Here is a 12894-nt window from a genome sequence, read left to right on the forward strand (position 1 = left end):
TTAAGACGATGCAGGGGAGATAGTTGGCCTAGGTGCAGGCTGTTGCAAGGCAGGAAGTGCCGGATGTTGGGAGTAGGATTGAGAAGTTGCGGGTTGTGAAAGGTGTGGGAGAAGATGTGTTTGATGGGGACGAGGAAATAGGTCTTGGCTAGTTGTTTGAGTTTGAGGCATGGGATAATCTGGTGGAGGAGCTGTAGAATATAGTTTTGGGCATGAAACAAAATACCAGGTGCTTTAGCGAGGTGCAAGGACAGTTGAGGAAAGAACAGGAAAATGTGATCGAGAAAAGAAATTAAGCAGAGTTGCCTTACTGACGACTAGCTGGACTGGAAATTCTCGGTATTGACACATAGTAATACACTTATGACATTCTGATTCTAGAGGTACTGTCCCCTTTACCTAAGGGTATCGTTCACGGTCAACAGTGTAAGGTAGGTAGTTAGTGCGTTTCGGCTGTACCTGCTGCTTTAGGACTCGTTCAAACCAGATGATGGATAGGTATGTTCGATCGCGTTGATATAACCCTCACCATCCTCACTCAAACTTCATGGAACTGGATTAAACTTCAATATATCTTGCAAATTTCCGAACATTAATGCGATCTCACATCTCCAAAATGGCAACCAAGACACCAACCCGCAACCTCTCCCGCTATTTCATGCCCGCCGAACACAGCACGCAGTCCAGCACGCTGTTGGCCTACCCAACCGCACCTTCTCTCTATCCACACCAAGTTCAAGGCGCGCGATCTGAGATCCTGAGTATCGCGAACGCAATCTCAAAATTCGAGCCTGTCACAATATTCGTACATCCTGAAGATGCGAAAGAGTTGAAGGCCAACCTGCAAAACCATGTGATGGAAGCTCGCGAGAATGTGTCAGTCAAAGAAGTCGAACTCGAAAGTCTCTGGATCCGCGATTCAGGACCAGTCTTTGTGCTCGACAAAGAGAAACAGGTCCGAGGAGTAGATTTCGGGTTCAATTATTGGGGTCGGAAACTGCCCCTCGCATCAGACATGGGCCTAGCGAAGCGTGTATTGAGCACCTCCAGTATCGAGAGAATCGACGCGGGGATCATAGCTGAGGGCGGTGGGATTGAAGTCGATGGCGAAGGAACCTTATTCGCTTGCGAGAGCTCGATTGTGAATAAGAATCGCAATCCGGGGATGAGTAAAGATGTTGTTGAGGAGAAGCTGAAACAGGTGTTGGGTGTGGAGAAAGTCGTTTGGCTGAAAGGTGTAAAAGGGGAGGATATCACGGACTGTCATGTTGATGCTCTCGCCAGGTTTGTAGAGCCAGGAACAGTGGTGCTGAGTCGGCCGTATGGTAGGGAACGTGGTGTCTGGATGGATGTGTTTGAGGATGCGAAGAGAGTTTTGAAGAGGGAAACGGATGCGAGAGGGAGAAAATTCAAGGTCGTGGAAATTGAGGAGCCGGATTGGGATCTGGTTGAGCAAGAACCGGAATGTTCTGGGCCTGGTGAGCAATTCGCCAGTGTCTATTCGTATGTCAACTATTTGTTGGTGAATGGAGGAGTTATTGCACCGAAGTTTGGGGACGACAAAAGAGATCAGGTATGCAGAAAAGTTTTGGAGGAGTTGTTTCCGGAGCGGAAAGTTGTGCAAGTTCATATCAATATGCTGCCGAGGGCTGGAGGAGGCATACATTGTGCGAGTCAGCAGGTGCCTGCTGGAAAAGAAGCTGAGTAGAATAGAGAGAAAATTGATGATGGATTCTAGGCAATGGTTTTGGGTGCGCTCATCGTACTAGACGGTACCATCTTCTACATGTTACATTTTGAGCTAGTCATGTAACTCTGTAGCTGTTATCTTGCTTGAATAGCACTTTTGGCAAGTTTACAGTCGCCCTCTGGTACCTCAGCTATCCATTGCTCACTGTGGTAAGTTTGACTGGACAGGAGTCCACATCCCTTCTTCCAGTTCATGGCAACTGCAGCTTTTCATAAAGACTTAATTCATCTTTCGGATTCGCATGCTCAATTCTCAGATTCTCTAGCACATGATCCTTCCACCTGAAACCCCATACGAGCCAGTCCTCCAACTTGACCTTGATGGGACCTCGGCACCATGTGTTGGGACAGAAGTACTTTCATGTGAGATTGTAGACTGTTTTGTTGTAGCGCCCAAAGCCTTTAGGCGATTGGAGCGGCATAGGTAACTAAAAGACTCACTAGAGACGATCGGAAGTGTATGGTCTCGCAGCTTCGCTTAAGCCTGGCCTGGGGCCGCGAAGAAACCATTGAGGGTCAGGGCAGGATCCAATAGGTCGGTAATGACGTGAAGGTGATGGATTTACCGTAAGATGTATCGTATTGGCAATCGTTGTCTTGATATCAAGAATGGAACAGGAATGTTTGTTGTGTTGGGATATCTCATGTCTGTTTTTTTTTGGTCTTTGATGTCGTTGTCTGAAGGCTCTAAATTCAGCAGAATCACGCACTTAATTTGAACGCCTGTTTCTCAATAAAATATCTACTGAAACTCGTCAAGATTGCACGTCAATGGCGGTTCAATGCCGGTCGTTCCTTTCACCAGCTTAATTCCTCCCTTTTTCACAACGGACTATGACTTCATGCAGAATTTGGCTGGACGAGGGACAGGGAACCTTGCTTCGGGAAAATAATCCTGGAGGAGGAAGTTTTCGAGTCGGAACGTATCAAGATGCAGCGTGCTGTTTCCAAGGAGGAGTAAATAGTTTTGAATGCAGATGATACAGAGTTAAAAACGCAGTAATTGGACGACTTTATGACCCGCTCTGTGCTCTTCAATCAAAAACAGCCAAATTATCAAACCCAAGTTTCACTCCACACCCATATCCAGCACAACCTTCCCCCTTGTCTTTCCACTCTCCAGTCTCTTAATCGCATCATCAAACTTCTCAAGTGGATAGACACTGTCCAAGGAAGCCTTGAACCCCGCACTCTCCCAATTTTCCGTCACAAACCTCAAATGCTCCCCAATCGGCTCCTGAATAAAGAAGAAATTCTTCACGCCCTTCCCATCTCCCTCAAGATCTCCTGGTTTCTGCTGCTCCGGCGGCTGGAAAATACTGATGATGGTTCCCTCCGGCTTCACAGCATACCACGTATCAGCAAGAGACTTTCGTCCGATACAGTCAATGACTAGGTCGACTTTCTTGGCTGGATCGGATGCCCAGAATTTGATATCCACGGTACGGTAGTCAAGGACTTCGTCTGCGCCGAGAGATTTCACACGTTCGAAACTGTCAGCGGAACAAGACGCAACAACTTCAGCACCAGCCCATTTCGCGAGCTGCACAACCCATGATCCAACTGAACCAGATGCGGCAGTGATATAAATCCTTGTCCCTTTCGCACCGCTTCCCGCTTCCCGTTTCAAGCCAGCTTGCACGAAAAGCGCTTGGTATGCTGTTTCGGCGGACATGCCTACCGTTGCTGTCTCGGCCCAGCTGATGCTTTTGGGACGGAGAGCGAGTTCGGCGGCTGGGCAGACGGTATATTCTCGACCGGAACCGGTATGCATGTAGCTTGTTCGGGAGTAGATTTCGTCGCCGGGTTTGAAGGGTGAATCGACTGCTGAAGTGATGATGGTACCAGCCATGTCATAGAGAGGTGTGGTTTCTTTGCCGGGGACATCCACGGCGAAGTTTTTGGGCCAGAGGAGTTCGCCGTTGGTGATTGCTGCGGTGTGTACTCGGATGAGGTGCTCATCTGGTTTGGGGACTGGGAGCGACGTGGTGGAGAGGATTAGGGTGGTGGATTGGGGATCTGGCTGGAAGAGTGCTCGCATTGTTTTCGGGAGAGTGTTGGTTGCCATGTTTTTGCTTGGGTGGCTAGAGGAGAAGGCTCGCTTGTGAGGTGGGTGAAGAGGGGTCAAGTTAGTTGGATGGCGCTGCCAGGCTTGATTTAACCGTCTCAAGTAAGTATTGAGCTGCCTACTCGCGGGTATGATTCTCTTTGGAATGATGTTCATGATGAGACAGTCTTGTTCAAGGGAACTTTCGCCATCTTATATACCTCTCGTACCAGCGCGACCAGATACAGCGTCAAGGAAAAAATTACTTGATGAAAACAAACTCCAAGTGGCATATTAAGCAACTGACAGGCATCCTGTAAGCCACTTTGAATACATCGTGTTGAATCGGAGGTGGAACACTTCCGAATAGGTTCAAACCCCTGAAATTTAGAGTGTGGTGCAGTGATGACGCAGCACCTACCACAATGACACAGGCTCTCTCGCCAATACACTTAGTTCTCCAAGAATCAGTAGAGAAGAGACAAGTTTGCGCGGAGATGCATTATTGAACGCCGGGTGTCGGACAAGTTTATGGAAGAATGTACGATGTGTTTGTCAGCAGCCAGCAGCGGGAGGGTATCGATAGGCTACTGATTCGAAGTCCACAGTGCAGTGTCAAGCCTGCTGTCAGCGCTAGGCTCTTCGGGAAATTATCGCGACACAGCCAACCAACAAGCCTTGTCCGCTACCAAGAGCCAGCCGTGGAGATGTGGAGAGTGTGACGAGGACGTTACCGATTGTTGGCAAAAATGTCTAGTGGTCGGTTATCTTGTCTATGACTAATTTAAATCTTGCAAAAAACGAGAGAGATGCAGGAACATATCCTTTAGCTCTCTTAGATGGAGTTGTGATGGCTAGCACTAAAAGAATTAAGTCCTAGGTACAGAAAGCTGTTTACGAGTGCAAAATGTTCTCGCTAGGCCGGGGCTCGAACCTGTAACCGGGGAAAGCCCATCCAGTTCGCGCTTAAGCTCGTGTCGCATGTGGAATTGCCACCACCACTTTCTGTTAGGTAATATTAAATAACATAAGACTTTCTTTCCCAAATCAAAGGCAACTTGGCTGAGTGGTTATAGCGATAGACTAGAACATCCCATTGTTGGATATCTGGGTATCTATTTCCTTCGGGAGCGTAGGTTCAAATCCTGCAGTTGTCGATTTGTTTTTGCATTTTTGCCTTTATCCCCTTTTTTATTTCGTTACTCTTTTATTCTCACCTTGGTCGTGTTTCTCAACATTAGATCCCTCCTCTTTGGCACATGTTCAAAACACACCTTTTTTCACCCCGGGCTAAAGCTGAGGCACTTCCCCTGCACTACAGAGAACCTCCAGAAACTTAGAATCTCGCTCCAGTATTGCGGCCTACAAAAGGGTGTTATTGGTAGCTTAGGGGATAGTTGGCTATCTTTACATTCTGTCGTTCGGCCTTTCATTTTTGTAGGTTCTTGCCATTGTTACGGGTGGACGCACAAGCTCCATAATGTAGCGTGATCATTTCTATACCCGTGCTCCGTCCCGCAATCTTCCTGCAAACCACCCGACATTATGCAAACCGCTTGTATAAGCCGAAGCACATCCGTACACCCACTCCCATCCCCTATATTGTCTCGTGGATGCGGCAATTGAATCTTCCATTTTCCACTTTACATGTCGTGGACACCACTTGGACATCTGCAGCACAAAGCGTAGTCTTCCACACATATGATTGTCAACTCTCCCAAAACCAGTGCTGCGGATCGAGACCTATACCCGCTTTTCCCCTCCATCGAACATCACCAGCCACCACAGACACAGGCATTTCCAGAGATGGATTATTTCGCGATGGATTCCTCGCAATTTTATCTCGATCCGGATTTTGCTTTCGACCCCAGTTTGGTGGAATTTCCACTTCCAGATATGGTGCAAACCCGGTCGTCTGATTGTGGAGAGCCTATTGAGACGGGATTGGGTTCTGGACAGAAGATGAAATCCCGCATCCGAGCCTCAAGAGCTTGTATTGCGTGCCGGTCTCGGTTCGATCCCCTTCACCTCCAAGAAATGAGTTTGACATTTGATCTCGTGATTAGAATGCTATTTTTATATTCCTGCGAAGAAGTACAATCTGACACTCTCGCAGACATATGAAATGCGACTCCATAGAGCCAGTGTGTACCCGTTGCCAACTGTACGGCAAACAATGTATTTACACCAAATCCCGACGAGGCGGTTCCCACAAAGCACCTCCAGTACCAACAACTGAGCCTAGATCCACCCCTCAAACACATACCCCTGGATCGGGACCAAGTTCAGCTCACCGAACCCCAAGTACGAACAACGAGAACGACACCGAGAACGACAACGTCACCAACCTCTCATGGGGAACCCTCAGTAACCCTGTCACATTCCCAGAAATCTCACCAACCTTCTCCCCCCTCGAACCTCATTCCAAGAAGCAAGATGTAGATCTCCTAGCGAGTTACTACGAGTTCTTCAACAGCGCTCACCCCGTCGTGCTGCCGAGACGTCAGTTTCAAGCACATATGCGCTCCAATCCATCTTCACTAGAATATCTCCTCCCAGTAATGCACTACATCGGGTCTGTCTACCAGCCCTCCATCGCCTCGGATCCGTACCTCGCAGTCGCCGAATCTGCACTCTCATCCACCACACTACCTATCGACGGCTTCTCTGTGCAAGCACTAACGCTTCTTGCGCTGGCACGGCACTGCTCAGACGAGTACGATATTGCCGAGAAGTATGTCGATAGAGCAATTGATATTGCTCTTGCATTGGGGATGAATCGACAAGAGTGGGCGGAGGAGAATAGTCATGGGGATGTGGTGTTGATGGAGAGTTGGAGGAGGACGTGGTGGCTGTTGTTTACACTTGATGGATTGTTCTCCACCATTAGCCATTACTGCACGCATCGATTGCAGAATATCGAAATGGATGTCGACTTGCCGTGTGAAGATGCTGAGTACGAGAGTGGTGTAAGTTATTCTCTCTCTTCATCATTTGTTGTTTACAGTCCGCCCGAATGATAAGCGAGCCTGTAATCAAAATGTCGCTGACACCACTCAGCGCATTCCCCAACCACACACCTTCACCGAATACGACTCCCGCGAGTTAAATGACCAAGAAATAACCTTCTCCTCACTAACATACCTCCTCGACGCAATCCGCATGCTCAGCCACTCCATGTCAATAATCCACGCTCCCCACGAGCCAGGGGACAACGCCCTCACATCCACTGACGCCAAACTCGTGAACTGGGGTTTGTACTTACCTCATTGCAAAAGAGAAATCGTGCGACCTGATGGAACCGTAGATGAAACGATGTTCTTCGCTCATCTGGTGGTCAATACGTATGTCTCCTTCCATTGCCCTCAGATTCTCCCATGATCCATCCCAACAATCTCCACCCAAACCCGTCTTCCATACAACCTCTCTATAAGAACCCAACTAACCCTCGACTTCAAAAAGCGAACTCCTCATCCTCCACCGCCCCACCTCCCACCTCCCCTACAGCGCCTTCGAAACACGCTCAAAATGCACCCCTCCCCACCCACACTCCAGCTCCCCCTCCCCCTCAATCCAACGCTCCCTCGCAATGCACACGGCCAAAGCGCTCGAGGCCCTCTCCACAACAATCACCATGTTCGCCCTGCCCGGTGATCATATCAGGCACTCGCCTATTGCGACGTGTGGGCTTGCCTTGGCGGTTATGGCGCAGGCTAGTGCGTGTAGGTTGTTTGCTTCTGGTTCTGGTTCTGGTTCTGGTGGGACTGGGATGGGTGAGAGGGGTTGTATGAAGTCAGATGGAGGAAGGGAGAGGTTATACGGCGAGGGACGAGACCGCATTCGACTTGGGCTGGGCGCGTTGAGGGCTGGTGTTGGGATTTGGGGACTGGCGAGAAGGAGTGTAGGGGAGGTGGTGGGCGTGGCGAGGGAGTTGCTGGAGGGCGATGTCGTCTCGAATGGTCATGGGAGTCGTGAGACGGAGATGGCTTCGAACGGTAAATCGAAGAATGCTGTTGCTGTGAGGTGTGAAAGTATTGAGTGTGGTGGGGAACAGCTGTTGATGGGGAATGCTGAGGATGTGGGTTTTAGTGAGTGCAGAGGTATGGCTGTCTAAGTAGATACAGGATGCGGTATGTTATTATATAGATTTGTAGCCTCTCAAGAACCCCTAGCTTATTAAAATCCAGCCCATCTCTTCTCAAGCTCGCTCGCTTTTCACTGCGCAGACAAATCCAATTGACATGTCCCTATACGGTATTTATATACTAATTTGCGATTCACTGACACATACGACCATAGACTGGTGAGACCTGGGCATCCCGTCCGCTCTGCCATACATAAGCACCAGATCGGCAGATTAGTAGTTGGGTGGGTGACCACCAGCGAATACCTGCTGTTGTATGTTTTTTGTTTTGAGTTTTCAAGTCTTTTGTGGGTTTTGTGGATGAAGATCCACACCTTGGCAGTCATGGTTGATAAGCGAGAGTGGTAAAGACGTCCGTCCGGGTCTGGGTGTTTCTGGAGTTTTGGAATTGGGTTCCATGAGAGCATGCTTTTTTAATAGGTCTGACAATTGAAAATTATGCTAGGGCACAAGGAGAACTCTGCAAATGACCTAGGTACTTATCTTGTTGCTAAAAGCGATACCGAGACCTTCGACTCCAACAGTAGCAAATAATATATCCTCCACCCACCCAACTATTAACTAACAAACCACATAACCCACACATCTGCCGAAATTGAAAGTTTTATACTCATCTTCTTATTCATTTTCTAGTGCGTAATCTAAGTATTTCCCCTCATCAAGCCAAGCAGCATCCAGTTCCACAATCTCATATCAAGCAGAAGTGAGAATATCAGCAGAGAAAGCCACAAAGACGGGACGAGACATCGCCCAAGAGCACATTATCATCCATCCATCATAGCAGCAACACGAAAGCCACCAGCATAATGAGAGAGCAGCATCAGCCACCAGAAATGCGCGCAAGTACCATAGGTATCAGGAACAGAAAACTAGAGACACAAAGCAACCAGAAGTTCGGAAATTCAAAGAAGAAACTCCTCAAACTCCATTGCAAAAGTTACCCTGCAATATGCTTATCTCATCCTTCTACACATATGTGAAGTCATCAGACATCATCGTATATGTGTACCTGGAAACCCAAGTGTAATGCATGAGATGCAAGATACTGTGGGTGGTTAGTTATGCATATCGAAGCGAGAGATATCGAACATACAATCAAGCCCAACGAGAAGCCGACAGGCCTGTAGCCTTCTTGATCTCTGGGACAACTTGGTAAACGGGAGGAGTTAAACCAGGCAGGCGATTATCAGAAGCACTTGGTGCAACAGCAGAACGAACATCCTGAGGACCGAAGGGAGATGCTTCGTAGGTGGGGGCTGCCGGCTTGGTACCGTACATACGACGAATATCATTGTCGATGCTAGCAGCCAGCTTAGCAGCGTCGGAACCGCCGTAACCAGAGACTCTTGCTGGTTGACTTGATGGGCTACCATTGGACATGAATGGATTAATTCGTGCTCCTTGGCTAGTAGAACTGGACTGAGAAGCGGCTCCAGAACCATTTGATAGGAGTGGATTAACCTTGGCTTGAGCCATACCTGTAGACTGGGGATCTGGGAAGCCGTGAAATGCCTGACCGTTGCCAGAAGCACCGCTAGGTCCATTTACAACAAATTGGTCAGCAGGAGCAGTCTGCGAGAAGCCAAAGCCACTGGAGGATACACCAGGTTGGCCATTTGAAGCAAACTGAGCAGCAGGGCCTGCTCCACCTGTAGCCTGAGCACCGAAGCAGTTAGTGTTGGTCTGAATAGTTAGAGACTGGGACCCAGGTTGAAGAGAGGCACCAAAACTGCCGGAGGGGAAGCCATTTGGACCATTTGAGGCAAATTGATTTGCAGATACAACAGGAGAAGGGGCAGATGGAGCGCCAAAGCCATTTTGGTGTGGAATGGATGCATTCATCAGCTGACCAGTCGAGTTGTTGTCAGAGTAAGAGGCACCAAAACCATTTCCACCCGTGGGGGAAGAATTATCAACGGTTTCATTGGCAGGAGGCGCAGAAGGAGCGCCAAAGCCATTCGAAGCATTTGTGACATGAGCAAGGGACTGAGCGGAAGGAGGACCAGCAGCATTGGCCAAGAAGGGATTGATACCAGCTGAATGAATAGCAGCGGCACTAAAACCGGAAGCATGAGTTGGAGTCTGGACAGCTTGGCCACCATTGGCAATGAAGGGATTGGAAATTCCTTGACCAGGTGCTCCATTGAAGCCGAAGTTCTTCGCGAGATCTGCAGCAATATTCTTGTTGATATCACCAAAACCTCCAAGACCTTCTGCTAGTACATGATTTGTGGGCTTGATATTCTCATTGCCAACATTGGATGTTGCTGGTGGCTGTGGAGCTTTAGGGGGATTGCTGGCGAAGGTCGAAGGAGTAGCATATCTTGAAGCTGCTAATGTTGGAAGCTTACTCCACTCGACAGGTCCTTGAGGTGCAGAAGATCTGTTATTGGCTTGGATATCTGACATCTCTACATCGCCATCTCCGGAGGGAATGCGGTTTGAATGATTGCGATTGGTTGCTGCGGTCATCCATTCGGTGTCGTTGACATCGCCTTGGTGACTATTGGGATTGGCTCTGCCAGCAGAGTTCCAATTGTTGCTTCTAGCATTACCTGGGGCATGAATAGAGCTCGAGACTGTCAGAAATTAGCTATAAACACTCCAAGGCTTTCTAAAGGATTTCAAATTTATCATACTTCCAACAGTCATCACACCATGACAGTTCGACGTGGCTACATTTCTTAGTGAATGATCCCAACTCGCTTCAGGACATTACTGCTTCAGGAATACAACTTACGAAGTCCCACATTACCAGCGATCTCCACAATAACCTTTCCGCCATCTGGCTGTCTCAAGTGGCCGGGGATAATTGGCTTCGTGGAATCTTCATCTGTCCAATTCGTGGTGATGCGAACACGACCAGTATCGGGTACGGCCTGATTAGCCTGTTGACCAGCGTGGGGAATGGAACCTTGACCCTGATTGCCATTGAAGGGATCATTCGATGGCATCGTGTTGAATTCTTGAACAGCCGTGTTTTGACCATGACCCTGCATACCATTGAAGCAAGCATTTGTAGGGATGGTGCTCTGTCCTTGGACAGTCATGGTTTGACCATGGTCGTCGAAGAAATTACCACCTGGCTGCTGAGCCATTGAATGAGACGATTTAACCGCCATGAACCGAGGATCAACATCATGGGAGACCTGAGATGGAACCCATCCACCAATATTCGGAGTGGGATTGACATTGGCAGACACTTTCTCAGAAGCATTGAACCAACCAGATTGAGGAACGACTTGACCTTGAGGATCACCATTCATTGTATTGCCAGGAGATGAGTCAACTCGTTGAGCAGTATCGGCAACCAAGATGCTGCTTCGCAACTTGGTTGGAGATTTAGGCTTGGGAGCTAGAACAGCAGCAGGACCTCCAAATGCACGAACTGGGCTTACAGTACGCTGTCTCGGAGGGCTCTTGAAGGTGGGAGCTGCAGTCGAGGCGCCGACACTATACTGGGCGAAGTGGGGGTTGATCGCACCAGACTTCGTAGCACCTGGAGCATGTGTATTTCTACACGCAGCTGTAGAGGTAAAGGAGTGGTAAGGGTTGGGTGGCGGAACGGCAGAGGCAACAGGGCGTGTCGAGGCCATAGCATGTCCGCCACGACCGCGTCCTGCTGATGTAGCAGGTGAGGGTGCAGAGCTACGACCGCGACCTGGTCTGGCTTTAGATCCAGCGGAGGTCATACTGTTTTGGAGAGCCTTTGCAAATGCCACCTGGTCCGACGAGTAGCCAGCACCTAGGCCATCTCTACCAGAGATGGTAGACATGGTGATGGATGTTGAAGCAGTTCGGGATGCGTGGGATCTATGTTGCGTTCGAGGTGGTCAAACCTGGAACTTCGAAAGATTAGAGATCGTTCAGTCATTGAGAAACACTGTCAAAGGCTAGCTCTCCAATGAGTCTCATCGCGTTGAAGGTGCTTGAGCTCAGGAGTAGGAGATGGGAGATAAGAAGGGGTTGAGGAGAGGGAATGGGAGAGGAGGAGAGGAGATTGAGAAGAGAAATCATGGAAATACAATACTCACAGAATCACAGCTGCGCGAAGAAGGCGCGACAGTATTGCGTTGCGGAGCTGTTGTCTACGGGAAGGAAGGAAGGACCGAAGTTGCAGACCAGAAGATACTCAGCTTTGGTAGGAAACGGAAGGTAGGCGGGTAGCGAAAGAGGCAGAAAGGTGAACTTAGGCGCTAGCGCAGAGGAAACTCTCTAAGAAATTAAGGCAGTAACGACGAGGCTGCAGATAATCGACTTGATAGGAGTTGTGTGCTTATCTTATCTTTTAAGAATTCGAAGTTGTCTTATTGAAGACAGAGTGGTGATGGGAAATGGCTTGGTCCATCTTGTGTTGTGCTTGAAAGTGCTGTTTGCTAACCGATCAAGTTCACTCAAAGGCATAGCTTTGTCACCATAACAGTGTCTACAGAGGCGCGTGAACTTCTGAAGTCATAAAGATAGAGGAGAACTTTGATTGACGCGTCCTTGATATATTCTTTACTTCGAAGGACATCGAGTGGCAGACCAACCCTTGCACGTGATGTTTACTTGCATGCCCAGCTGGCTGTGAGCAGGTACAACAGGATTCACATGGTACTATCTTCGAGCATTTAGTTGAACAACGAGTCCAAGTTGACTCAGTCAAACGCAGTTCTAAGAATTTCGACAATTTCGACCTGCGAGACATCTCAAGGCTCCTTGAAGAGGACAAGTCCACCAAACATCCAAGGGACACCGTCTCCCTGCCTCCTCCAGCCTCGAGTCATGATTGTAGCTTCGAAGGTAGCAGTAATGAAAACACAGCTTCATATAAAAGTTCTGGACACCCCTTGACGCTGCTTAGATTTTCCTTGTTCACAATATTGAAAGATCTTAGGCCCAAGTGGTAACCCAAATATGTGTCACGTGATATATACTTTCACCACGTGGAAGGCCAACGCTTCTCACTGAA

At 48.7% G+C, this 12894-nt stretch overlaps 4 protein-coding genes across 5 annotated transcripts; 2 read left to right on the top strand and 2 right to left on the bottom strand.

Annotated features, from left to right (window-relative positions):
• Positions 1-306: 306 nt before the first annotated feature.
• Positions 307-1950, top strand: ONS95_007574 (uncharacterized protein). The gene has a single exon (XM_058501090.1). It carries the CDS (start codon positions 596-598, stop codon positions 1706-1708), a length of 1113 nt encoding a protein of 370 aa, XP_058362407.1. The 5' UTR covers positions 307-595; the 3' UTR covers positions 1709-1950.
• An 868-nt stretch (positions 1951-2818) lies between these two features.
• ONS95_007575 (uncharacterized protein) lies at positions 2819-3973 on the bottom strand (the record flags this gene model as incomplete). Its single annotated transcript, XM_058501091.1, has 1 exon — positions 2819-3973. One exon carries the CDS (start codon positions 3971-3973, stop codon positions 2819-2821), a length of 1155 nt encoding a protein of 384 aa, XP_058362408.1.
• Positions 3974-4616: 643 nt separating this feature from the next.
• ONS95_007577 (uncharacterized protein) lies at positions 4617-8461 on the top strand. 2 transcript variants are annotated; one of them, XM_058501093.1, is made up of 5 exons: positions 4617-5808; positions 5913-6765; positions 6857-7049; positions 7104-7140; positions 7259-8461. In XM_058501093.1, the coding sequence occupies exons 1-5, from the start codon at positions 5498-5500 to the stop codon at positions 7908-7910; spliced, it is 2046 nt and encodes a 681-aa protein (XP_058362410.1). In that variant the 5' UTR covers positions 4617-5497; the 3' UTR covers positions 7911-8461. The 2 variants fall into 2 exon arrangements, with proteins under 2 accessions (XP_058362410.1, XP_058362409.1); XM_058501092.1 differs by having other exon boundaries at positions 5223-6765; positions 6857-7140; positions 7259-7926; positions 7984-8089.
• A 111-nt stretch (positions 8462-8572) lies between these two features.
• On the bottom strand, positions 8573-11716 carry ONS95_007578 (uncharacterized protein; the record flags this gene model as incomplete). Its single annotated transcript, XM_058501094.1, has 4 exons — positions 8573-8985; positions 9034-10519; positions 10580-10615; positions 10681-11716. 3 exons carry the CDS (start codon positions 11714-11716, stop codon positions 9036-9038), a joined length of 2556 nt encoding a protein of 851 aa, XP_058362411.1. The 3' UTR covers positions 8573-8985; positions 9034-9035.
• Positions 11717-12894: the final 1178 nt, after the last annotated feature.

The sequence above is a fragment of the Cadophora gregata genome, assembly GCF_030347475.1.
Source record: "Cadophora gregata isolate MNR1 chromosome Unknown scaffold_2, whole genome shotgun sequence".
Classification (NCBI taxonomy): Eukaryota; Fungi; Ascomycota; class Leotiomycetes; order Helotiales; family Ploettnerulaceae; genus Cadophora; species Cadophora gregata.

Excerpts from the sequence above, each read along its gene's own strand:
- ONS95_007574 (XM_058501090.1), top strand. The coding sequence starts at position 596 with ATGCGATCTCACATCTCCAAAATGGCAACCAAGACACCAACCCGCAAC.
- ONS95_007577 (XM_058501093.1), top strand. The coding sequence starts at position 5,498 with ATGATTGTCAACTCTCCCAAAACCAGTGCTGCGGATCGAGACCTATAC. Across the intron at positions 7,050-7,103 it reads CGCCAAACTCGTGAACTGGG|ATGAAACGATGTTCTTCGCT; the intron begins GTTTGTACTTAC and ends ATGGAACCGTAG. Across the intron at positions 7,141-7,258 it reads GCTCATCTGGTGGTCAATAC|CGAACTCCTCATCCTCCACC; the intron begins GTATGTCTCCTT and ends GACTTCAAAAAG.